Source organism: Dendrobates tinctorius, unplaced genomic scaffold, assembly GCF_039654945.1.
Source record: "Dendrobates tinctorius isolate UK_male_01 unplaced genomic scaffold, ASM3965494v1 ptg000191l, whole genome shotgun sequence".
NCBI classification, from domain to species: domain Eukaryota; kingdom Metazoa; phylum Chordata; class Amphibia; order Anura; family Dendrobatidae; genus Dendrobates; species Dendrobates tinctorius.
This window is the reverse complement of record NW_027361858.1, coordinates 14,047,811-14,074,410: the sequence shown is the minus strand read 5'-3', so window position 1 is coordinate 14,074,410 and position 26,600 is coordinate 14,047,811. Positions and strand designations below refer to the sequence as shown.

Sequence of the window (26,600 nt, the reverse complement as noted above, 5' to 3'; positions counted from 1 at the left end):
AACCAGTAATGTATCACTCACTGGGTGCAGCCGTTCTAATACAATTAGAGCTTTTAGGTTTAGCAATGAAGCAGAGGTGAGAAAGCAAACCCCGCCCACACCAGGTTCTCCATGTACAAAGTACATAGACAGAGGTGCTTATTATTTATTAACCCTTTAGGTGCGTCACAGGAATTTTTTGAATATTTAAAAAAAAATGAACATTTAACTTTTTTTCACAGAAAAAATAATTCAGGTTCAATTTTTTTTATTTTACCAAGGGTAACAGGAGAAATTGGACAGCAAAAGTTATTGTGCAATTTGTCCTGAGTACGCTGATACCTGATATGTGGGGGGAACCACTGTTTCGGCGCATGGCAGACCTCAGAAGGGAAGGAGCGCTGTTTGACTTTTTCAATGCAAAATTGGCTGGAATTCTGATCGGACGCCATGTCGCGTTTGGAGAGCCCCTGATGTACCTAAACAGTGGAAACCCCCCACAAGTGACACATTTTGGAAACTAGACCCCCCAAGGAACTTATCTAGATATGTGGTGAGAACTTTGAACCCACAAGGGCTTCACAGAAGTTTATAACGTACAGCGGTACAATTAAAAAATCATATCTTTTTCCACAAAAATGATCTTTTCACCCCCAATTTTTATTTTTCCAAGGGTAACAGGACCCTAAAAGTTATTGTGCAATTTGTCCTGAGTACGCTGATACCCCACATGTGGGGGTAAACCACTATTTGGGCGCAAGGCAGAGCTCGGAAGGGAAGGAGCGCCATTTGACGTTTTTAGCTGGAATTGAGATCGGACACCATGTCGCGATTGGAAAACCCCTGATGTACCAAAACAGTGGAAATCCCCCACAAAGTACACCATTTTGGAAACTAGACCCCCCAAGGAACTTATCTAGATGTGTGGTGAGCACTTTGAACCCCCCAGTGCTTCACAGAAGTTTATAACGACCGGGCGTGAAAATAAAATTATCGTATTTTTTCAACAAACATCATCTTTTAGTCCCCATTTTTTTTATTTTCCCAAGGGTAACAGGAGAAATTGGACCCCAAAAGTTGTTGGCCAATTTGTCCTGAGTACGCTGACACCCCATATGTGGGAGAAAACTACTGTATGGGCACACGTCGGGGCTCGGAAGGGAAGTAGTGACGTTTTGGAATGCAGACTTTGATGGAATGGTCTGCAGGTGTCATGTTGCCTTTGGAGAGCCCCTAATGTACCTAAACAGTGGAAACCCCCCACAAATGACCCCATTTTGGAAACTAGACCCCCTAAGGAACTTATCTAGATGTGTGGTGAGCACTTTGAACCCCCAAAGGCTTCACAGAAGTTTATAAGGCCCAGGCATGAAAATAAAAAAATCGTATTTTTTCCACAAACATGATCAATTAGTCTCCAATTTTTTATTTTCCCAAGGGTAACAGGAGAAATTGGACCCCAAAAGTTGTTGTCCAATTTGTCCTGAGTACGCTGACACCCCATATGTGGGAGAAAACTACTGTATGGGGACACGTCGGGGCTCGGAAGGGAAGTAGTGACGTTTTGGAATGCAGACTTTGATGGATTGGTCTGCGGGTGTCATGTGCGTTTGGAGAGCCCCTGATGTACCTAAACTATTGAAACTCCCCACAAGTGTCCCCATTTTGGACACTAGACCCCCACAGAACTTATCTAGATGTGTGGTGAGCACTTTGAACCCCCAAGTGCTTCACAGAAGTTTATAACACCTGGGCATGAAAATAAAAAAATCATTTTTTTTACACAAAAATGATATTTTTGCCCCCAATTTTTTATTTTCCTAAGGGTAACAGGAGAAATTGGACCCCAAAAGTTGTTTTGCAATTTGTCCTGAGTATGCTGATACCCCATATGTGGGGGTAAAACACTATTTGGGCGCATGGCAGAGCTTGGAAGGGAAGGAGCACCATTTGACTTTTTCAACGCAGAATTGGCTGGAATTGAGATCAGACGCCATGTTGCATTTGGAGAGCCCCTGATGTGCCCAAACAGTGGAAACCCCCCAATTATAACTCCAACCCTAACCCCAACACACCTCTAACCCTAATCTCAGCCCTAACCCTAGCCCTAACCCTAGCCCTAATGGGAAAATGGAAATAAATACATTTTTTTAATTTTATTATTTTTCCGTAACTAAGGGGGTGATAACGGGGGTTTTGATTTACTATTTATGGCGGTTTTTATGTTTGGCAGCTGTCACACGCTAAAAGACGCTTTTTATTGTAAAAATAGTTTTTGCATCACCACATATTGAGAGCTATAATTTTTCCGTATTTTGACCCACCGAGTCATGTGAGGTCTTATTCTTTGCGGGACGAGTTGACGTTTTTATTGGTACCATTTTCGGGGACGTGACATTTTTGATCGCTTTTTATTCCGATTTTTGGGACGCAGAATGAACAAAAACCAGCGTTTCAAGAATTTCTTTTGGGGGGGTGCGTTTACACCGTTCCGCGTGCGGTAAAATTGATAAAGCGGTTTTATTCTTCGGGTCAGTACGGTTACAGCGATACCTCATATAGGTCTTTTTTAATGTTTTGGCGGTTTTATGCAATGAAAACTATTTTATATAAAAAATAATTATTTTTGCATCACTTTATTCTGCGAGCTATAACTTTTTAATTTTTTTGTGGATGACGCCGTATGGCGGCTTGTTTTTTGGGGGACAAGCTGACGTTTTCAGCGGTACCATGGATATTTATATGCGTCTTTTTGATCACGCATTATTGCACATTTTGTTTGGTGGTATGATAATAAATCATTATTTTTTGCTTCGTTTTTTATTTTTATTTTTTAAGGGGTTCGCTAAAGGGGTTAACTAATGGGACAGTTTTATAGGGCGGGTCGTTACGGACGTGGCGATACCAAATATGTGTACTTTTATTGTTTTGTTTTTTTTATTTTCAAAAAAATGAATTTATTGGGGAATATTTTTTTTTTTTTTTTACTAATGTATTTAGCGATTTTTTTTTAATTTTTTTTTTACACTTTTTTTTTTTTTTTTTTAACTTTATTACATTGTCCCAGGTGGGACATCACTGTCCTGTGACAGATCGCTGATCTGTCACATCACAGATCACTGTGACAGATCAGCGATCTGTCACAGGCACTGCTGCAGACTTCCTCATGCCTGCGCTTTGCAGGCAGTGAGGAAGTCAGCTCCCTACAGGCCCCCGAAGGGAAAGAGCCCCCCGCAGCAGCGCTGCACATTGCGCTGCCGGGGGGGCTCAGGGAAGCACAGAGGGAGCCCCCTCCCTGCCGATGCTTCCCTTTAACCCCCGGTACACCGCGATCGTGTTTGATCGCGGTGTACAAGGGGTTAACGTGTCGGGGGCGGTCCGTGTTCGCCCCCGACACATTGTGTCGGGTTTCAGCTGTGATAATCAGCTGACACCCGGCCGCGATCAGCGGCGCTCACCACGGCGCCGCTGATCACTATGACGTACTATCCCGTCCCTGGGAATTAAGTCCCAGGGCACATGGACGGGATAGTATGTCTCATGGCAGAAAGGGGTTAAAGGTGAAATACAGAGTGGGCCATGTATATGGATACACCTAAATAAAATGGGAATGGTTGGTGAGATCAACTTCCTGTTTGTGGCACATTAGTATATGGGAGGGGGAAAACTTTTCAAGATGGGTGGTGACCATGGCGGCCATTTTTAAGTCGGCCATTTTGGATCCAACTTTATTTTTTCCAGTGGGAAGAGGGTCATGTGACACATCAAAATTCGGCACGCTGAATTTGCAGAATGGGCAAAACAAAAACTGGAACAGGACCCTCAGTTTATACAGAACACTATGTTCAGTGATGAGGCAAACTTTTTTTGGGTGGGCCATTTATATGGATACACCTAAATAAAATGGGAATGGTGACAGTTTTCTTGCATTGAAATCTGCTGCAATGACCTGAGCACTGTGTTCACCAGACATCAACATAATTTCTATCCGCTCCTCACGTGTTAACCTCTGCGACATGTCAATGGCTGTAAACAAAGAGAAACTTGTAAATAACTCATGAAAGAATAAAGTTACATTAAAACCAAACACACCATTGTTTTTCTTGTGAAATTCTCAATAAGTTTGATGTGTCACATGGCCCTCTTCCCATTGGAAAAAATAAAGTTGGATTCAAAATGGCCGACTTCAAAATGGCCACCATCCATGGCACCATTAGAGATTTAAATTGATATTAAAGGGTTTTAACAGTAGCAATTGATGCTCATTGTTTTAGAGGCAGATGTCGGCTGTATAACACAGCTGGCACTCACCATGTGGAGCTGGCTTAGCTCCTGAGACCGCTGCATACATAGGCACACAACGTGGAGTTAAACGGGTTACCTCACCCCGGTTGTCTCAAGGAAAATGTAGCATTAAGAGATGAGTGGATCGCTTCATGCAACCCCCGATCCATGATCTGAGTCAGTGCTCTCTGGCTGTGGACAGGAATTGCGTGAATTACCTTACTCTCCGGAATCCCAGGCTCAGCTTATGATTAGCCGGGCTGATGAGGTGCCACACAATTGAACAAGGAAGCTCAGGAAATGTGTGCGCCCCCTGTTCACAGCCAGTGAGCACTATCCTGGACCATGGTTGCACAAAGCGATCCACTCATCTCTAGTAGCATTATTTTTCAGAATTGAAACAAATGACCATCCATGAATAGTTTTCACCAGCTCTCCGCTAAGCTCTGGGGCTTATGAGTGGAGATTTCCCCTTTACTATGTTCATATGCCATAATAAGCATTTGGAAAGAGGTAGTAAACACAATGGAAGAAATAGTGGAAAAATCCAGCAACCACAAAAAAAATATTTTTTATATATAAAACATTAGATTTATTTGGATATGGCTAAAAGCAAAGAAAAAATAAAGATAGTATAAAATAACATGGTGGACACCGGATCTACGCGTTTCAAGCCTTACAGACTCTGAGTCCCCTCGAAATGAGTAGACCCAGCGTCTGCCATGTTATTTTATTCTATTTTTTCTTTGCTTTTAGCCATATCCAAATGAATGTGATGTTTTATATATAAAAAAAAATTTTTGCGGTTGCTGGATTTTCCATTATTTCTTCCATGGTTTCTGCTCAGGAGCCAGCCTGATCCCACCGTGCACCACTTCAATATATCTTCTACACCAGTGAGCTGATGATTGGTTACTTTTTCTCATAGGAGCACAATCCCTTTGTCATGCTCGCACCTTGGCAGATTGGTGCGGGTCGGGGGGTTGTGGCCCCACTGCGCCACAAACTAGACTACCCTGGAAGGGAGCATGACTACGACAGCTACCTCGGTCTTCGCTGGAGCCTCTAATGGTGAAGTCAGGCTTGTGCTGCAGGTATCTGCCAGGTGCCACTCCAGGGAGGTGTCTAGCTGTGGCAGCTGATCCCATTCGGGGACAAGACACTTGGACAGGTGCGACTGACAAGCATGCAGGTAGGCACGGCAGGCATGGCTGGTACCCAGGCAGGCACGGCTGAGACACAGGACAGGCAGGCACAGCTGAGACACAGGGCAAGCAGGCACAGCTGAGTCACAGGGCAGGCAGGCACGGCTGAGACACAGGGCAGTCAGTCACGGCTGAGACACAGGGCAAGCATGAACGGCTGAGACACTGGGCAGGTGTGGTGTGTGAAGGAACAGGTAGAGACCTGTTCACACAGCAGGTGCAGGTACTGGAGCAGGCTGGAAGGAGAGGAGTATGACGGAACAGGTTTGAACCTGTTCACACAGGAGGTGCAGGTACGGGTACTGATAGGAGGGAGTGGAGTATGATGGGACAGGTTTGGACCTGTTCACACAAGAGGTGCAGGTACGGGTACTGACAGGAAGGAGTGGAGTATGACGGGACAAGTTTGCAACTGTTCGCACAGGAGGGCCGCAAGGGTGCAGAGAAGGCAGAGCCACAAGGGTACAGGGCAGGCAGAGCTTGCAAGTGTACAGAGCAGGCAGAGCTTGCAAGTGTATAGAGCAGGCAGAACTTGCAAGGGTACAGAGCAGGCAGAGCTTGCAAGGGGGCAGAGCAAACAGAGCTTGCAATGGGGCAGAGCAGGCAGAGCTTGCAAGGGGGCAGAGCTGGCAAGAGTGCAGAGCAGGCAGAGCTTGCAAGGGTGCAGAGCAGGCAGAGCTTGCAAGGGGGCAGAGCAGGCAGAGCTTGGAAGGGGGCAGAGCTTGCAAGGGGGCAGAGGAGGCAGAGCTTGCAAGGGGGCAGAGCACAGACAGGGAGGACACAAGGAAAGACACAGAAAGGAAAGAAGCCACAGACAAGGAGACAGAGAGACAAAGGTAGGACAGAGTTCAGACAGGGAAGCAGTATGAGACAAGGTACAGGGACAGAAGTATACTCAGATACAAAGCAAGGCTTAGAACAAGACACAGAGACCAGGACAAGACAAGGCAAGGAGTAATAGCACAGGGACCAGGATATTCTGCCTCCTGGAGGGCGGACAGGGAAGTACTAGGCAAAGCTAGAAGTAAAGCCTCCAGAGAAGGCAAGACATATAGGAGAGGGCCTGGCTTACTCAGCAGCAAGAAACTGAGTGAACACATTGCACAGGCCAGGTTCAGTGGGTGGAGCAGCCCTTAATACTAGAGGGCTCTTGGTAATTGGTCAGGGAGACATTAGACAGGTGAACCCTTTACTATATTGATAGTTGCCTGCACTTGTATAAAAGCTCAGTTTTGGTGCAAGAGATGTGAAGGACTATAGTGGCCATGATTGACATGATTCTGTATCCAATCACACACATTGCTTCCATCTGAGGCCTCCTACATGCATCGATATTGAATAGTATGAGATAGTGCTGTAATTACACCCTGGGAGAGATACATGCAGCTGAATTCTGATTTAATTTACATCAGATTGCAGTCACTTTTGCTCCTTAGACAACAAGAGGCTGAAGGGGGCATTGGTTAAAATGAAACCTATGCCAACATTTTTGCACAAAATATTGGTGCAATCAAATCCAAACACAAATGGGTGAAAAATTGTCTAAAGAAGAAACAAAATAATCATCCAGCTATAAGAAATATGGCACATTTTGAGATTCTCCAGTCTACATTTGAACTGTTTAATATCACAGGATTAATAAATCTGCCCTACTTTCTTCACATAGAGTACAACATTGCTCTGCTCCTGAAAAACTGTTCTGCTGCTTACTAAGCACTGCTCAATCAACTGCCCAGCATGAGAATCATGATTCCTCCATAGACAAGAAGGGAAAGCTAGAGAGCAGATGAGGTAGAAGCGTGTGACCTGCAATATATTGCACTTCAGGGAGGGGAAGATGGGAGATAACCACCTATTCAGTGTATCAGATGTCAGACAAGAATGAGATAAAACACCAGAAGCATGATCACATAACTGAATGATATATGAATGGTCTTACTGATGGTTTTGCTGTTTTGGTCTCCTCCGGGACACACCAAAAGACTAGGTCCTTTATTCCTGACTTCTATCCAAGTAAAGAGTGTCCTGCTAGATCTTCCAAGTTTCTGAAGTCTTCTAGCTGCCAAGACCACTATGACACCACGTCGAAATACATGCTTCATACATCCAGAAGATTTAGGACTTTTCGTGGAACCACTATTCTTTTGAACATCACTGTCAGACAATGCTTGTACTAAACTCCGGATTTTGCTTTGGACAACTAAATAAATGTTCATCTGGTGTTGAAGGAAATTTCTCTGTGTGGCTAAAGTGTAAGCTCTACTGTACAATGGGTATAACGCACCAGCCATGAGAGCACAGGCTGCAAGTAGAGACTTATGGTCCTTTTCTGTGTTAATCAGGAGATTTTTTATGTGTACATTCTCCAGTGCCATCTGATCTTTGGTTTTTTCATAAATGGAAATCTTATCTTTTGATTTTTCTGCTATTTTTTGATATTTCTGCAAAATAAAAACATAAGTATCACTTTAATATCAACGCACAAGACCAGTATTTACTGGTATCAATTCTATAATTGGCTGCTCTAAATTCAGAAAATCACACTGGATCATTTTATGTAAAATGCTTCACTTTCAACTTACAACTGTGGAGGAATCCAAGAACCTAAAACAGGTTAGTCATCATCGACGTATCTGCAGGAGCTGACTGGGCAGTTTTAAATAGGTTCTTCAGGAATAGAAAAAAAAATAAAAGAAATGCCACAATAAATACATTCCTAAATACCTTTAATCACGACTATTTTGTCTAGGGATGTAGTCACTATGGTTCATGAAAATGTCCATTTTGTTAAACTGATAGAAATCGCTCAAGGAATATTATTAGGTCAGGTGCCTGCCTGTGCAGAAGGAAGAGCCATCCCTCCCTTCAGGTGTAAGAATTTTCCAGTGGACATTCTCACTTAATACTAGAGATAATTGCAGTACTAAAATAAGAAAAGACTGCTCACACTTCTGACCACACTGTCTATCTAATCTAATACTGGAGATACCAGGAGTACTGAGGTAAGAAGAGGCTGTTGTCCACCCTGGCTATCTGATCTAATACTGGAGATACCTGGAGTGCGGAGGTAAGACGAGGCTGCTCACACTGCTGTCCTCCCAGTCTATCTAATCTAATACTGGAGATACCAGGAGTACTGAGGTAAGAAGAGGCTACTGTCCACCCTGTCGTTCTGATCTAATACTGGAGATTCCAAGCGTACTGAGGTAAGAAGAGGCTGCTCACACTGCTGTCCACACTGTCTACCTAATCTAATAATGGAGATAGCAGGCGTACTGAGGAAAGAAGAGGCTGCTGTCCACACTGTCTATCTGATCTAATACTGGAGATACGAAGAGTACTGAGATCAGAAAGACAGTGTGGACAGCAGTCTCTTCTGTTGTGAATTCTCTCTCTGGCTTTACTGAAGGTAGTGGAGCTGGTCAGATTGACAGAGGGGTTGCAAGTTCTCTTTCTGGGCTCCCTCTGGTGGTTACTGGAGGTAGTGGAGCTGATCTGATTGACAGAAGCTTGCCACCTGATAATGAGGAAGACGATTGGAGATCTGGGTTTCTGATTGGGATTTAAGACAGCTGACTCCCTCTATCCCTGCTGGTGATTTTCTTCCTGTTCCTTCTGAGGTCTGATGTCTCCTGCTCTTTCCCTGCATGGTTCAGCTAAGTTGTTCATTTGCTATTCTGTTTGCATTTGATCTGGTTTTGTCTATCTCAGCTTTGTGCGGGTCAGCCAGCTCCGGCTGGGGCTGTGCTGAATCACCGCCCATATGTTACTGCTTGTGCCAGTTTGTTTTGTCCCCTGTTATATTGGTCTCTTTTTGCTTTGCTTTCAAAATATACCAGAGTGCTGATATAGTGGGGGCGAAGTCGTGCAACCTCAATGTTTTTTGTGCATCAGACGTGTTGGACTTTTTGCAGGGTTTTTTGCGTGATTGCAGATAATGTCTTTCCTTTCCTGTCCTGTCTAGTCAGTGTGGGCCCCATCATTTGCTGTCTATTTTTCTGCCTGCGTTTGTGTTTTTATCTTGTCTCACCGACAATATATGTTTGGGGGCTATCTATTCCTTTGGGGTCTGCTCCAGGGCAGTTTAGATTTCCCCTTTCTTGCTCTAGGCTTAGTTAGCTCTCCAGCTGTGCCGAGGCATCTAGGATCATCGTAGGTACGCTCCACGGCTACTGCTAGTTGTGTGGACAGGATCAGGGGTTTGCAATCCGCTTAGTTTCCAACCTCTCTGGTTTTTCTGTGGCTTAGCCTGGGCCTGCTATCCTCCTCGGTGACCCATTCACAACACTCTTCTCATCTAATACTGGAGATACCTGGAGTACTGTGGAAAGAAGAGGCTGCTCACAGAGCTGTCCACTTTGTCTATAAGATCTAATACTGGATAAAGCACGAGTGCTGAGGTTAGAAGAGGCTGCTCACACTGCTGACCACATTGACTATCTAATCTAATACTGGAGATACCAGGCGTACTGAGGTAAGAAGAGGCTGCTATCCACACTGTCTATCTGATCTAATACTGGAGATACCAGGAGTACTGAGATCAGAAAATATAGTTAATTTTCCCCAAAGTTAATTTCTCAAAAAAGATCTTTATGTGTGATCTGGGGAAATTAAATACTAGAACCAGTGACATTTAAGAGGGCAAGCTAGTTTGGTCCTTCATTACTGAATTTGCGATGTATTACTTTCTATTAGGGTGTAGGAGATATGAGCACAACTAAAATATTTTTGCTTTTCAACCAGAAATGAACATGGAAATAGTAATAATTATGAAAGATAAGGTATGTAGATAGCGTCATAGATTTTTTCTTTACCTGTGCTTTGGAGTTAATCTCCCCAAGGAGAACTGAATAATGCTGTTCTAAATCTCTAGTCTTTTTTTGCCAGGCATTTTGCTGTTCTCCCATCTGCTGAGCGAGTCGGTCAAGTGAGTCCTCATGTTTTTTCTGCAGATCATTCAACACATCAGCCTTGTTCTTGCAAGCATGTTCTAGATGGAAAACCTAATAAAGAGAAGGAGAATTAGAACATATGTAGCTAGCATGAGTCAAAATATCATGTGTATGTGTATGACAGTTAACCATGCAGGATACATTTTAACATTATATGAATGAAAAACATGGACTCAAATAATTGTACCTTTTTGTTGGCTTGGTGGACATCAGAGATAAGGGAATCTACATTCTCCTGCAAAATAACACAGAGTTCTGGCCAAGAGAAGTTACCCTCTAGGCTTTCTGGTTCTTTTAGAAGCACACAACCTGCTACCAGCTGCTGATATATGCGGTGAAGAAAAGTTAACTTCTCCTGAAATAAAAAAAAAATTAAGGGTTTCTACGTCAAATGTAATAGATCACATATGCAAAATAAATGTATAAATATTACAGATCAACCCTTATTAATTTCTCCTGGGTATTGTAAAAGTATAAAATAAAAATCTATACTGACATCCAGTACCGGCACCACTACCATCTCCCTCAGCTCTGTGTCCTCGGTTGGTCTCCTGACATAAACAACGACACTTGATCACTGAAGTCCTTTAGCACGCACTGATTGGCTGTAGCCTTCACTTTTACAGTTTATTCCACTCGGATAGGTCTATGATGGCTGTAGCCAATCTGCATCCACCTACTGGCTGCAGTAGTCAAAAGACATTCCTTATGTCAAGAGACCTGTGGTTATGAGAAGGATGAGAGTGGAGGAGCAGCACTAGCCCGGGAGACAAGTATAGAACTTTGTAGTCTGGGGCCATTAATAAGAGGTTGTCCACTAGTGAACAATCCTTGTAATGTAGAGTTTGCTCTACTCTTCCTAAAAGGTGTTTAGGTGAAGCTCTAAGTGAGTATTTGTAGTTCTTGCACACCAAAGCCACCCAACCATGCCTTTATGGGCCTTGTTTTGTGCACCACTAGGGCACAGTCATGCTGGAACAGAAAGGGACCTTCCCAAAAGCCGTTCATACCAAGATGGAAACATAATTGTCCACAATGCCTTTATATACTGAAACAGTAAGATTTCCCTTCACTGGAAAGTCAGGACCGGGAGGGTATGTTTATCTTATACATACTTCTAGCCACAACCCGTGCAGTGGGCGGAGTCTCGCTACATACAGTTGTGTTGAGAAAGGCTGAGCCCTGACCAGAGATAGGGAGGGGGCCTCGATTCATACAACTGTAATGAAGCGAGGCTGCACCCACTTGCAAGAAGTATAATATAACTCATAATACCCTCCGATCCCAGTTCAGAGGTGAATAAGTGCGCTGGGGGGATTCATGAGTCTGCAGTCGAGTGACTGGAGACTTATCGATTTGGGCTGGACAACCAGTTTAATGAATCGGGGGCCAATGGGCCTCATTTATTCAAACTGTCAAGCAAAAAACACCGCTTTCTGTTAATTGCAACCAATCTCCATCAGCTTTCATTTTTTTAAAAAACTTCTCTGCGCTATGATTGGTTGACTGAAAACAACAGGTTTTTCCTGTTAGACAGTTTTGATAAACCAGGGCCTTTATATAATAAAAGAATGGGCAGGCCCAGACTGCTTTGTTCTATTTATTAAAAGTTAGGGCCAAAACCACTTATAAGTGCTCCTAAGGCCCCCTAAAAGGTCCTCACTTTGTACAAAACTCAGGTACTACCTAATCTTACAACCCTCCAGAGCCACTTTCAGTTACAAAGTGAAATTTTGCTCTTTGCAGTAACCCAGCACTGCCAAGTCCAAGGATACCCAGGAGCAACGTAGTTTCAGCGGCTACCACTTGGTAACAGCTGAATAAAATATATGGGATATTGGAAATAGCGAGATCTCGCTCTTTTACTGTGAGAGCGGCTGCGGAGGTTATGCATGTAGAAAGTCAAGCTCTTGAGGACATTAGTGACACTTAGGCTGTGTGTCCACGTTGTGTTTTTAGGTGTTTCCGCCACAGCAAAAACGCTTAAAAAAACGCTAATAAAATGCACCCCCATGCAATCCTATGGGATTCCGCAGTTGCTGTGCCCATGCTGCGGATTTTACCACCACGGAATCGCATCGCGGTAAAATCTGCAGCATATTCATTATTTCTGCGGAATCGCGGCGATTCTGCCGCCTTAGGATTGCATTGAAATGCTCATTTTACGCATGTAGCTATGCCCACTATGCGTAAAGTGAGCATTTCATGTGCAGATGGTACCCAGGGTCAGGAGGAGAGGAGACTCTCCTCCATGCCCTGGGTACCATATTCCTGCAAAAAATAGAATTAAAATAAAAAATCAGGATATGCTCACCCTCTGATGGCCCCCGGAATCCTCATGCCTCTCAGCCACGCTGCCAGCATCTTTCGTTTCCAGGGATGCATTGCGCGAATGACCTCTGATGACTTAGCGGTCTTGCGAGACCACTACGTCAGAGGACATTGTCGCAAGGCATCCCTGGGAACGGAAGTTGCTGGCAGCGCCAATGAGGGGCGGGATGACTCCGGGGGCCGTCGGAGGGTAAGTATATCTCTAATTTTTCTTTTTTTTTATTATTTTTTACATCCTATCTTTTGCTATTGATGCCGCATAGGCAGCATCATTAGTAAAAAAGTTGGTCACACTTGTCAAGCGCTATGCTTGACAAGTGTGACCAACCTGTCAATCACTTTTCCAAGCGATGCTTAAAATCGCTAGGAAAGCGCAAGCATTCTGCAAGCTAAAAACGCTTGCAAAACACTTAAGTTTTGTGGGAAAACGCATGCGAATTCCGCATGCGTTTTACCCGTGGCAGGGAATTGCGAAAATGCTGTGGACATTTCCGCAGCATTTGTGCAACGTGGGCACTTAGCCTTATAAGCATTTTTTACACTGACTTGTATTTAGTAAAATCCCAAATCTGTGGCTTATTAAGTAAAAAGGGTAGCCCCAGACTTTGGATAGGTTCTTTTTAAATATGTACTGATTCAATATGAGGACATGATATGAGTTGCAGGAAGTTGGGGCTTTTGCTAGCATTCTGCGATATTGTGCTGACTGCATTCTGTGGGAAACTGGAGTCCTTAACCAAAGATAAAGGTGGACACGTCGGTATGCAAACTTTCCAGTAGCATTTAGAAGGAATATTTTATACCTCTGCCTCCTTCTGAAAAGTTTGGGTTATTTTCTGGATTTCACGTTCCAACTCCAAGACTCTCAGCTTTTCCTGCTCACAGATGTCACGCGCCTTCACAAGTTCGGTCTTAAGCTGGGCTATGTGTAACTCTCTCTCCACACAAGCAACACCGAGTCTCTGTAACTCCTTCTTGGACCCTAGTTGTTCCGCTCTATTGTTCTGAATGACACAAAAACATTTCCAATGAGAACACTAGTCGGCCATGATGAATACATGAGGAGAACCACTGTGGGGAACTTGATTCAACGTCATCAGGTTCTGGTACCAAAAACGCAGCAAAACCACATATCTGCATTTTTTGCACTACCTATTGCTTTCAATAGGTGAAAAACGCTGCAAAAACGCTGAAAGAAGTGACATGTTGCATTTTGCAAAAACGAAGATCTTTGACAAAACAGTCAGGAAAAGAAAGCAAACTTTGTGCATGAAATTTATGAAATCTCATAGACTTTGCCGGTACTGTGAAATGCAGCTGAAAATTTGCAACAAAAAAAAGAAACACACTGCAAAAATGCAATGTGTGAACATAGTCTAAGTCGCAACCTTTTTGCCATGTTTTTCCAGTACAGAGATAAGTAGAAGTCAGGCACCGTTGGCGCTGCTCATCCTTGGGGAGAAAAATTTGCGTTTAGTACATATAGAACATATAGATATAGTCATTATTGGACACTGAGCATCAGGGATGTCCAAAGAAAAATTATATGATAACATATAAATACCTCAAGGTTTTTTCGCATGGTGTGTATGATCTGTTCAGAAGATTCTAGTTCCTCTTTCATCCCTGCACAGATCCGTTTTTTTGTTTCCAGCTATTGAGAGAAAAAAAAATACACAAAAATTTCATTTGGTATTATTACTGGATATTTCAAAACAAATCATTAGTAAATCACATTATTCTGATACTACTTAATACAGTTTTGGAAACACTATAAATTACACATTGCTGAAATATTTGATTTTTTTTACACTGGCCAGAGACTGATTGATCATTCAGGAAGATCCAATGTCTGACCACAAAAAGAGTAAGGCCGGGGTCACACCTGCGAGAAACTCGCACGAGTCTCGCGTCTCAATACCCAGCACCGCCGCCAGCATTCGGGACCGGAGTGAGCGGCTGCATGTAATTCTATGCAGCTGAGCGCTCCGGTCCGAGTGTTGGCGGCAGTGCTGGGTTTTGAGTCGTGAAACTCGTGCGAGTTTCTCGCAAGTGTGACCCCGGCTTTAAAGCAAGAAATGCACCAAAGCCTTCAAAAGTCTATCTTCACATTTGTATCTCAGGCTCAGAAATTAGCTGAAAAACAGGTCAGATTTGATGGTGATACTTGAAGCACACTTCTTCCCTAGTAATGACAGCATCAAATCTATGGTGTAAGCTGGATTCTTTTGGTATCGATTGATGGATCCAGCACTGCACTGAGTGGAAACCACGATAGAGAAGCGAATAAAGCCTAGGTTACACTTTATTTCAAGATGATATTCGATGTATACATTTTGATGTATTTGATAGATATTCTTTAGATATTCTATTAAAAGGGATTATTAGAAATTTGGCTTATTTTTTTCATATGGTGCTAATAACTTACCAACAGTTATTTGCTAACTAATTGCCATGTTGACAGGCCAATGCCTGTTCTACAGCTCTCCTGTCAACAAGGCGCCCTTCTGATGTCATGCTGACAGTTGGTTCCCTGAAGCCTGATCCGGCTGTCAACCTGCATGCCGTCGGCAGTGAAGCCCCGTCAGAGCTGCTCTGTTCATTTGAGGTCAAAGAACGCAGAAAAGTCACCACATGAACTGAAACAGATAGCCGAAGGCAGAACAAACAGGTAGCTAGCAACCACCTGCCGGTGAGTTCTTATACCCATGCAAAAAATAATAACCTAAATCCCAAATAACGATTTTAATAATAATAATCCTCATCTCATAAAAGTTTCCACCAAACCCTTTCCATAGCAGCTGTATTTCAGTTTTGGACTTCAGCTTTTTTTCTTCCCCTTCTTCTAAGAGCCATAAAGTTTTTATAGTTCCGTGGACATAACCATATGAGGGCTTGTTTTTTTGGTGACATAAGTTGTATTTCTGAATGACACTATTCACTTCAGCATATAATGTACTGAAAAGCAGGGAAAATATGACAAGTGGGGTAAAATGGTAGAAAAAAATGCAAGTCTTTCAGGATTTTGCTTTTAAAGAGTTCATTTCGCGATGAAAAGGACCAGGAAACATGATTCTGCAGATCAATATGATCAACTTAAAAAGTTCAGAATTTTTTTAAGCTAGTAATAACGGAAAAAAAAAAATTTCTATGTAAGAAAGAAAAAAACTGGGCTTGCGTCACCATTTTCTGAGACCCTTAACTTTTTTAAAGAGAACCTGTCACCTGTTTTGGCTGGTATAAGATTCGGCCACTGCCTTTCAGAGCTTATCTATAGCATTCTGTAATGCTGGAGATAAGCCCCCGGTCTGACCTGAAAGATAAGAAAAATAAGCTTTAATTAACTCACCTGGGGGGCGGTCCGGTCAGATGGGTGTCGTAGGTCTGGGTCCGGTGCCTTCCATCTTGCGATGCCGCCCTCCTGTACTTCAGGGCAGAGAAGTGCGCCTGTGCAGGTGCGTGATGCCGGGGAGCGAAGAAGCAACAGGAGGGCAGCGTCGCAAGAAGATGGGAGGTGCCGGACCCGGACCTGTGACAACCATCGGACCGGACCGCACCGGACCACACACCCCCCCCCCCCGGGTGAGTATAATAAAACTTATTTTTCTTATCTTTCAGGTCGGACCGGGGGCTTATATACAGCATCATCGAATGCTGTAGTTAAGCCCTGAAAGCCAGTGGCTGCATCTTATTGCTTCCAAAACAGGTGACAGGTTCCCTTTAAATTTCGCCGCCTGTACTATTTTAGTATTGCACAAATCATTTTTATTGCATTTTTTTTTTTTAGCCATAGTGACCAAGAAATTGCAAATGGGCAGTACAGTGACTCAGTGAACATCTGCAGGAGTTTGTATGTGGTCCCCGTGTTTGCGTGGGTTTGCCCTGGGTTCTCCGGTTTCCTCCCACACTCCAAAGTCATACTGACAGGGAATTTAGATTATGAGCCCCAATGGGGATGACGTCTATAAAGCTCTGCAGAAATTAATGGTGCTATATAAGCAAAACCTAAGAAATCTTGCATCTTGATTTATTTTTCCTTTACATTTGCAGATTGAGTTATATAGTTTTCCTTTATTTTTCTCTTAATTTTGTCATTAGAAAAAAGGGAGTGACAAACATTTAATTTCTTTTAGGCTATGTGCCCACGATCCGGAAGTAGCAACGCTATGGATGCAGCGCATTTTCACTGTGTCCTAAGCGCTGTCGTCTACTCATTGCAGGTGAATCTGCATGTGTTCACTGAACCATGCGGATTCACAGAGTCCAATACATTCAATGGTGAAATTTCACTTGAGTCTCCGCAAGAGAGATTGACATGCTACGGTCTGGAGAGACGCACCACATGTCCATCTCCGAAGGTGAGCCGCGGGCATCTGTGGATGCAGTGGACATGGGATTCCTTGAAATCCCATCCACTATGCTGTAACATCTGGCCGCTGCGGGTTGGACACTGCACAGCGTTTACTGATAGTCTACACATACCCTTAGATTTTATTAACTTTTTTTTCCTAATTCCATATTTTTTAGTCCCATTATGAGACTTAAGCCTGGAATTGTTTCATTCCTTGAGCTATACAGTATACTGCAGTGAACATTTGCACTTCCAACATGACAATGATCCAAAACATGAGGTCCATGACTGAAGTAGTGAAAACTGAAGTGTCTAGGCTGATCTTCAATGTTCTGTGACCCCATCATCATTGACACTACATGAGAACACAAACATTTATTTTGCGCCTGACAAGCAAAGGGTTTCCAGGATCTGATGGGTTTTTTTCATCCAGGATGTGACTTTTTTTTTTTTTTTTTTTACAGCAAAAGGAGGCAATACAATCTAAGGGTGTGCAAACTTTTGAACAGGCGCATTTCTTTATTGCTATGGCTTGTGGACTAACTTTGCTATTCTGTGATGTATGATAGATTCATTTAAAACTCAACAAAAAATAATAGATCAGTTTTGTCTGATCGCTCACGTTTTTGTAAAACATGTTGCACATGTTCCAAATTCTGCCCAGGGTATGTAAACTTATAAGCACAACTCAATTCTTTCCTCTTTCAAACATATGAGCCACTTATTCATGCAAGAAAGGATGCTAGGTTTCGAATGAAGATGAGACTAAATAAGCAGAAATGCCTGGGTTCATAATGTGACTAAACCTGTAAGTGAACTCATTTAATTCAGCACTTTAGGCCGTGTCGGAAGGAAAATCGATGACAGCAGTGATTTCATTCGCTTGTACTGGAAAGCTGTCAAGTCTCAATTCCCAGACCCCAGACCTTTGATATAAACTGAAGGAAGAAAAAGCTACAGCAGGCCAGAGGCGAGTTGTTTGGAGCCAAAAAGTGGCAGCGCTACCTCATTAGACGTGCTTTCCAGCGTGTTCTGGTAATCTGTCAAGGTATGTCTCAGAGCCGCAATAACAGCAGGTCCAGCAGCTATATCTTTATCACTGCTCGTCCCTGGGGAATACAAGTACATGATAAGACACAGACAAAGTCACAAAAGGTTATTAAATACTTGGAGAAAAAATAAAATCAAGATCCGTGACTTTTCCTGATAGATGAGCCATCTTAATCATTTTAATTAGGAGAGAGAAATATAGATATATTCTGTATAAAATGACAGGACATTTTAAAAGTAATTGTAAATTATGAAATTAATAAAGCACAACCACATTCTGCAGTGCTACATTATATTTGACGCTCCCTGCCTCTGTAGAGCCCGATTCTCATTTCTATAGGAGCTCAGAAATTGCAGCCCTCTTGGTAATATTTGGGGCTTCCACAGGAACAAATAGAGAGATGCACTAGCAATACCGCCTTGCCATGCACTCTGCAGGTAGATGTAAGTCCCATTAGTGCAAGACGCTGTCAATATGCCGTAAATTCCCCTCCTCTTTTCAGGTTTGTAAATCAAGTGAAACAATAAGCCTCATTTATCAGAACAATTTAACTGTAAAACAGTTCTCGTTTCCAAAAACAACCAATTAGTGTTCAATTTTCATTTCTTAACCCAGTGTGGAAATATCAATTCTGTACTATGACTGGTTAAAGGGAATCTGTCACCTCATTTTTCCAATATGAGATGAGGCCACCGCCATCAGGGGCATATCTACAGCATTCTGTAATACTGTAGATAAGCCTACGATGTAACCTGAAAGATAAGAAAAACACGTTATATTATAGTCACCCGGGGGCGGTCCGGTCCGATGGGTGTCGCGATCCGGTCCCTCCCATCTTCTAGCGATGACGTCCTCCTCCTTACTTCTGCTGCGGCTCCTGCGCAGGCGTACTATATCTGGCCTGTTGAGGGCAAAGCAGAGTACTGCAGTGCGCAGGCGCCGTGAAAGGTCAGAGGTCCGGCGCCTGCGCACTGCAGTACCTTACTCTGCCCTCAACAGGGCAAATCAGTACGCCTGTATAGGAGCCGCGGCAGAAGGAGGAGGACGTCATCGCTAGAAGATGGGAGGCGCCGGACTGGACCGCGACACCCATCGGACCGGACCGCCCCCCGGTGAGTATAATCTAACGTGTTTTTCTTATCTTTCAGGTTACATCGGAGGCTTATCCAGTTTGCATCACTGGTCACTTTCTATAATTGTGTTAGCTGTGTGCTCATCTGCCCAATACTTACCCATGTCGTTTGTATTTCTTATAATTTTACCGCGCATGTTCTATACTGTTCACCAATAAACAAGTTAGACTACAGAGAACAGTCTGCTTATTTGGAACACAGAACAGTGGTTTATGCTGTATGCTGAATTGAACACCGTGTCAACGTGTATGAAGGCACAACAGTAAAACAGATGCTAGATGCCTGCGATAGTGAATACGACTTAAGGAGCTGCTTGTACCCACACCGCACTGCCGCGGATACTGCAGCGGCCGCCATACAGTCACAAGTACCGAGAGTGCAGCCCGCCAACAAGTGCTTTATGTTGTGAATGAGTCACCGAGGAGGAAAAACAAAAACAAGCTAAGCCCCAGAAAACCAGAGAGGTTGGTAACTAAGCGGATTGCAGACCCCTGATCCTATCCACACAACTAGCAGTAGCCTTGGAGCGTACCTATGATGATCCTAGACGCCTCGTCACAGCCGGAGAACTAAATAAGCCTAAAGCAAGAAAAGGGGAAATCTAAACTGCCCCAGAGCAGACCCCAAAGCAATAGACAGCCCCCAAACATGTATTGACGGTGAAACAAGATGAAAACACAAACACAGATAGAAAAATAGGCTGAGCAAATGATGGGCCCCACACTAACTAGAAAGGACAGGAAAGGAAAGATGCTGTCTGCAATCACGCACAAAACCCTGCCAAAAAATGTCCAACACTTTCTGATAACAAAAACCCTGAAGTCGCTAGACTTCAATTCCCTATATCAGCACTCTGGTATATTCTGAAGACAGAGCAAAAAGACACCAATCTGATCAGGGACAAAAAGCAAACTGGCATAAACGGAGACATAAGAATGGAAATTCAGCACAGCCCCAGCAGGGGCTGTCTGACCACAAAAACTGAGTAAACCAGACCAAATCTCATGTGAAAAATAGCAGAGCACACTTAGCTTGAGAAGGCAGGAATAGAACTGGAAACCAGAACCTCAGGGCAGGAGAAAATCACCAGCACAAAATTAGGGAGTCGGCTGTCTTAAATCCAGTCAGAGACTCCTGATGTCCACTCACAGTCCCCTCCTCAGGTGGCAGGTCTCTGCAATTTAGATCAGCTTCATTACCTGCTGTCACCACCAGAGGGAGCCCAGATGGAGAACTCACGACTCCTCTGTCAACACAGCCATCTCCACCACCCTCACCAGAAGCCAGAGGTAAACCAGAAAATGAGTTCACAACAGCTTCCTCTTTCCCGCCACGCTGAAGCCGCCGCGCATAGACCGTCTCCCTCTAATATACTCAGCAGTACGAAGCTAAGTGCACAATGTCTCGAAACAGCACATCCTCACTGAAAACGAGGTCACGAGCAAGCTCCAGCAGGTCGTCATTAGCAGAGCTCGCTGCCGTCGCTCCTGCCGAAGCCGAGGCAGCCAAAGCAAGATCCTCCTTTGCCGAAAGAGAGATCCACCTAAAGCTGAGACAGACGGAAGCCGCATGTCTGCAGGCAGAGAGAGAAGTGGAAACCGCACATCTGCAAGCCGAAACCACATGTCTGCAGGCAGAGAGAGAAGCGGAAACTGCACGTTTGCAAGCAGTGCTAGAAAAACTTGAGGCAGACAAAGAGACAGCAGCTGCAATAGCTAAGGCAGAGTATTTGGCAGCTATGAAGGATCCTGATTGTGACAGACGCAGCAACATCCCCGGACCAGATCTAGAGCAGCAAGATCCAGCGCAGCGCGTCGCAGAGTACATCCGTCAACATTCCGGCATGGATCACAGCCCTGACGCACCACATCGACTAGCCTACGCCGATTACCAGTGATCCAACCCCAAACTTCACTACCATAGGCAAGGGGACGTCCAGCACAAAGATGTCTACCACAGCTACTGTTGCACAGAACAGAAGGTACAGCCTCCACCCAGACTGAAAGGGACATCCTTTGCATCAGAACGGTATTATTTGGACAATCCTAAGCCAGAAGCTCCTTACAGGTATGAGGATACACCACACACACAGCATGACAACAGCACACCAGCTCATGTTGGCACTGACCCAGCCACTATGAACTATGCGAAGTTCTTTGCTCGCCGGGACCTGATGACCAAGGGACTTGTAAAATTCACCGATAGAGCTGGGAGCTATAGCGCATGGCGAGCCTCCTTCCGGAATGCCATTAGAGACTTAGATCTTTCTAGTAGTGAACAGAGATTTACTGGTAAAGTGGCTTGGGAACGAGTCCGCTTAACACGCCAAAAGAATCAGAAACATTAACATAAATTACCCACACATAGGCCTCCGTATGGTATGGGAGAGACTTGATGAATGTTATGGGTCAGTAGAAGCTATTGAAAATGCTTTGTATAAAAGACTTGATGATTTTCCCAGAATAGGAAATAAAGGCTATCAAAAGCTCATGGAACTGAGTGACTTGTTAATGGAGGTATACAGTGGCATACAAAAGTTTAGGCACCCCCTGGTCAAAATTACTGTTATTGTGAACAGTTAAGCAAGTTGAAGATAAAATGATCTCTAAAAGGCCTAAAGTTAAAGATGACACATTTGTTTTGTATTTTAGGCTAAAAAGTAATACACATTGTCATTTTTTCACATTTTAAAAATTACAAAAAGAAAAATGGTCCGATGCTAAAGTTTGGGCACCTTTGGAGATTTGTGTGCTCAGATAACTTTGACCAAGGTTTCAGACCTTAATTAGCCTGTAAGGGTTATGGCTTGTTCACCCTCAATGTTAGGAAAGGCCAGCTGATGCAGATTCCACAGGTTTAGAAACACATAGCCTCCTCAAACCTTGTGCGAAAAAACAGCCACCATGGGTTCTTTTAAGCAGCTGCCTAGCACTCTGAAAATGAAAATGGTGGAGACCCACAAAGCAGGAGAAGGCTATAAGAAGATAGCAAAGCGTTTTCAAGTTGTCCTTTCCTCAGTTCAATATGTAATTCAGAAATAGCAGTTTACAGGAAAAGTGGAGGTCAAGATAAGGTCTGGAAGGCCAAGCAAAATTTCAGAGAGAGCTGCTTGTAGGATTGCTAGAAAGGCATATCAGAACCCCCACTTGACTGCAAAAGACCTTCAGAAAGATTTAGCAGATTCTGGAGTTGTGGTAATTGTTCTACTGTTCAGAGACACCTTATCAAATATGGCCTTCATGGAAGTCATCAGAAGAAAACCTCTCCTGCACCCTCACCATAAAATTCAGCATCAGAGGTATGCAAAAGAACATCTAAACAAGCCCAATGCATTTTAGAAACAAGTCCTGTGAATCGTTGAAGTTAAAATAAAACTCTTTGGTCGCAATGATCAAAGGTATGTGCAGAGAAAAAATTGCATAGAATTTCAGGAAAAGAACATCTCTCCAACCATTAAGCATGGGGATGGATCAATGTTTTCGGGTTGTGTTGCAGACAATGGCACAGGGAACATTTCACAGGTAGAGGGAAGAATGGATTCAATTAAATTTCAACAAATTCTTGATGCAAACATAACATCATGTGTAAAAAAGCTGAATTTGAAAACAGGATGGCTTCCACAAATGGATAATGATCACACACATCAAAATCCACAATAGACTACCTCAAAAGGCGATAGCTAAAGGTTTTTCAATGGCCCTCACAGTCCCCCGATTCGATCATCATTGAAAATCTGTGGCTAGTCCTCAAAATAGCAGTGCATGCAATACGACCCAGGAATCTCACACAAATGGAAGAATTTTCCAAGGAAGAATGGATGAAAATCCATCAAACAAGAATTGAAAGACTCTTGGCTGGCTACTAAAAGCATTTACAAGCTGTGATATTTTTAAAAGGGAGTGCTACTAGGTACTAACAATGCAGGGTGCCCAAACTTTTGCATTGGCCTATTTTCCTTATTGTAAATTTTAAAATGTAAAAAATGACAATATATAATTTTTTTGGCCTAAAATACAGAGAAAATGTGTCATCTTTAACTCTAGCCCTTTTAGAGATCATTCCATCTTCAACTTGCTTAACTGGTCACAATAACAGTAATTTTGACCAGGGGTGCCCAAACTTTTACATGCCACTGTAGGTTGCTCAGATAGAAGGAGACCTGCCAGGGTTGGCATTCCTGGACACCGCCAAAGGTGTCAACCCAATTGTCCAGAAACTCCCTTACAACCTACAAGAGAAGTGGATCAGTCACGGGTCCCATTACAAACAGACTTATAAGGTCTCATTTCCCCCTTTCAAGGTGTTCGTAGACTTTGTTACTCAACAAGCAAGAGTTAGAAATGACTCCAGTTTTGATTTTACTATGTCATATAGCACTGCCCCTGGTGTCAAACCCTGTAAAACACCAGTGGCAGTTCACAAAACTAATGTTACTCCCACAGGGTTTCCTTACAGGGCAAGCAAGACCTCCCCGGAGGAAGACAAACCTCAGGATTTCAGCAAACACTGCCCCTTACACAAGAAACCACATCCTCTACTAAAATGCATAGCCTTCATAGAAATGTCTCTAGAAGACCGCAAAGGTTTCCTCAAAGAAAACAAGATATGTTTCAGACGCTGTGCGACGACCTCACACTTCGCCAAGAACTGTGAAACCAGTGGGAAATGCAAGGAATGTGGTAGCGTGGAGCACAACACAGCCTTACACTCTGGAACACCCTCAGGGGTATCATCGCAAGTAGAAGAGTGCGGCGAAAAGCCGATGGTCACCGACGTAGACACTCCAGTAATCACTTTCCAGTGTACAGAGATCTGTAAGGAACTTGTAACAGGAAGATCCTGCTCGAAGATCTGCCTTGTCAGAGTCTACCCAGCGAGCCACCGAGATAAGGCAATCAAGGTGTATTCAATCTTGGTTGATCAAAGCAACAGGTCTCTAGTCAAGTCCTTTCTCTTCGACACCTTCAACATTGCTGGCCCCGATTCTCCTTACTCCTTGAAAACATGTGCGGGTACTGTCGAGACAGCGGGGAGAAAAGCAACTGGGTTAAAGGTAGAGTCTATAGACAGTCAAACCTGCATAGCCTTGCCATCAATACTGGAGTGCAACCAGATTTCTGTTAATAGGTCTGAGATACCTACGCCAGAGGTAGCAGCTCACCATCCTCATCTGAAGCGTATAGCCCATCTGATACCGGAACTGGATCAAGAAGCTCCGATTGTCGTACTCCTCGGAAGAGACATACTACGAGTCCATAAGGCTAGAGGACAGATTAACGGCCTACAGAACGCCCCATATGCTCAGAGACTTGACCTGGGATGGGTCATTGTAGGAGACATCTGTTTAGGTGGAGCACACAAACCGACCTCAGTCAGCAGTATGTTCACTAATACTCTTGAAAATGGACGTCCGTCTCTCTTCCAGCCATGTAAGAGTAGCTTCCTGATAAAAGAGTTGCCACGCAATGCTCCTCTACCTTGTCCGTTAGCTGATCCTTCCTGTGAAGACCACGCATGTGACGGCGATCTAGACCACAAAGGGTGCACAGTTTTCCACAGAACAAGAGAAGAAAAAAAGGTAGCAATGTCCATAGAAGACAGACTGTTTTTGGACATCATGGATCGAGAGATGGTAAGAGATGAGTCGAAGAGTTGGATGGCCCCTCTACCATTTAAACCCCAGAGGCAACGCTTACCCAACAACAGAGAACCTGTCTACGGTTGATTTGTCTCCCTCAAACGCAAACTTCAGAAGGCACCTGAAAAGAGAGAGCACTTCTTTGCCTTCATGGAGAAAATATTTCAGAATGGCCATGCAGAAATTGCACCTGTACTTCGAGATTCCGAAGAATGTTGGTATATACCTATTTTTGGTGTGTATCATCCTAAGAAACCTGGTCAGATAAGAGTAGTATTTGACTCAAGTGCCAGATATGAAGGTGTCTCGCTAAACGATGTCTTTTTGTCTTGCCCAGACCTCAATAACAGACTTCTAGGAGTACTTCTTCGCTTCCGCAAGGATGCAGTGGCATTCATGGCTGACATACAACAGATATTTCATTGCTTCCTTGTCAAGAAAGAACATAGAAACTATGTGAGGTTTTTCTGGTACCGCGATAATGACCCCTACAAAGATATTGTGGAGTATCGGATGAGAGTACACATCTTCGGGAACGGCCCTTCCCCTGCTGTCGCAATCTATGGTCTTAGACATTCAGCCAGAGCGGGCGAAGCAAAGTACGGGTCGGATGTTAGATCATTTGTAGAGAAGGACTTCGACGTGGACGACTGCTTGAAATCCACACCCACAGATGAATCAGCAGTTAGTCTTCTAAAAAGGACACAAGAAATGCTCGCTTTGTCAAATTTGAGGCTGCACAAAATTGCTTACAACAGTCAAAAAATGATGGCAGCTTTTCCCTCTCAAGATTACTCAACTGATTTGAAAGACTTGGATTTAAACACAGACTCACTTTCCATGCAACGGAGCCTTGGTTTGCTCTGGGATTTGAAGAGAGATGCATTTACCTTTCGGATCAACGAAGAAGAAAAACCTTTCACGCGCAGAGGCGTCCTGTCCGTGATAAACGGCTTGTACGATCCTCTAGGATTTGTAACCCCTGTAACTATCCAAGGTAAAATGATGTTGAAAGACTTCACCCAAGAGATGTCTGAATAGGATGATCTGCTTCCCATGCAGAAGAGAGATTTGTGGGTAAGATGGAATAAATCTTTGGAGGCCTTGTCAAATCTTTATGTGGCACGACCATATGCTTCCATACCATCAACAGAAGTCAAGATGCAAAGGCTCTGTATCTTCTGCGATGCCTCAACCAAAGCGATTGCAACAGTAACATATCTGAAAACTACTGACATTAAAGAACAGTGCCATGTAAGGCTTGTTATGAGCAGGACAAATCTAGCGCCAGTCCAGGAACACACAATAATCAGACTGGAACTCTGTGCGGCTGTGCTAGCAGTAGAGTTAGCTGAATTTTTCTCGACAGAAATGGACCTGGAAAACAAGGACGTTGAATTCTACTCAGACAGCAAGGTAGTGCTTGGGTACATTTGCAATGAAACTCGCCGCTTTTATGTTTACATCAGCAATCGGGTGCTATGGATCAGGAGGTCCACTTGCCCTAATCAGTGGCGCTATGTGTCCACACACCACAATCCTGCGGACCACGCAACTAGATCTGTTGAATCAAGACACACAACCTGGTTTACGGGCCTTGAATTCTTATACCGTTCAACGCCTTACAGTGAAGAATCAGACACCTTTGATGCAGATGCAGATGAAGAAATCCGCCC

General features: G+C 43.7%; 1 protein-coding gene across 2 annotated transcripts in view; it reads right to left on the bottom strand.

Annotated features, from left to right (window-relative positions):
- The window catches only part of CCDC171 (coiled-coil domain containing 171), a 204,034-nt gene that overhangs the window by 64,153 nt on the left and 113,281 nt on the right, over positions 1-26,600 (bottom strand). Inside the window, exons 11-16 of one of the 2 annotated variants that reach the window (XM_073552466.1) lie at positions 18,108-18,211; positions 14,316-14,405; positions 13,555-13,755; positions 10,608-10,775; positions 10,283-10,471; positions 7,408-7,909 (exon numbers count right to left, since the gene is read on the bottom strand). In XM_073552466.1, the coding sequence (XP_073408567.1) occupies positions 7,408-7,909; positions 10,283-10,471; positions 10,608-10,775; positions 13,555-13,755; positions 14,316-14,405; positions 18,108-18,211 (1,254 nt within the window). The remainder of the gene's footprint in view (positions 1-7,407; positions 7,910-10,282; positions 10,472-10,607; positions 10,776-13,554; positions 13,756-14,315; positions 14,406-18,107; positions 18,212-26,600) is intronic. The other variant, XM_073552467.1, reaches the window with a different exon arrangement.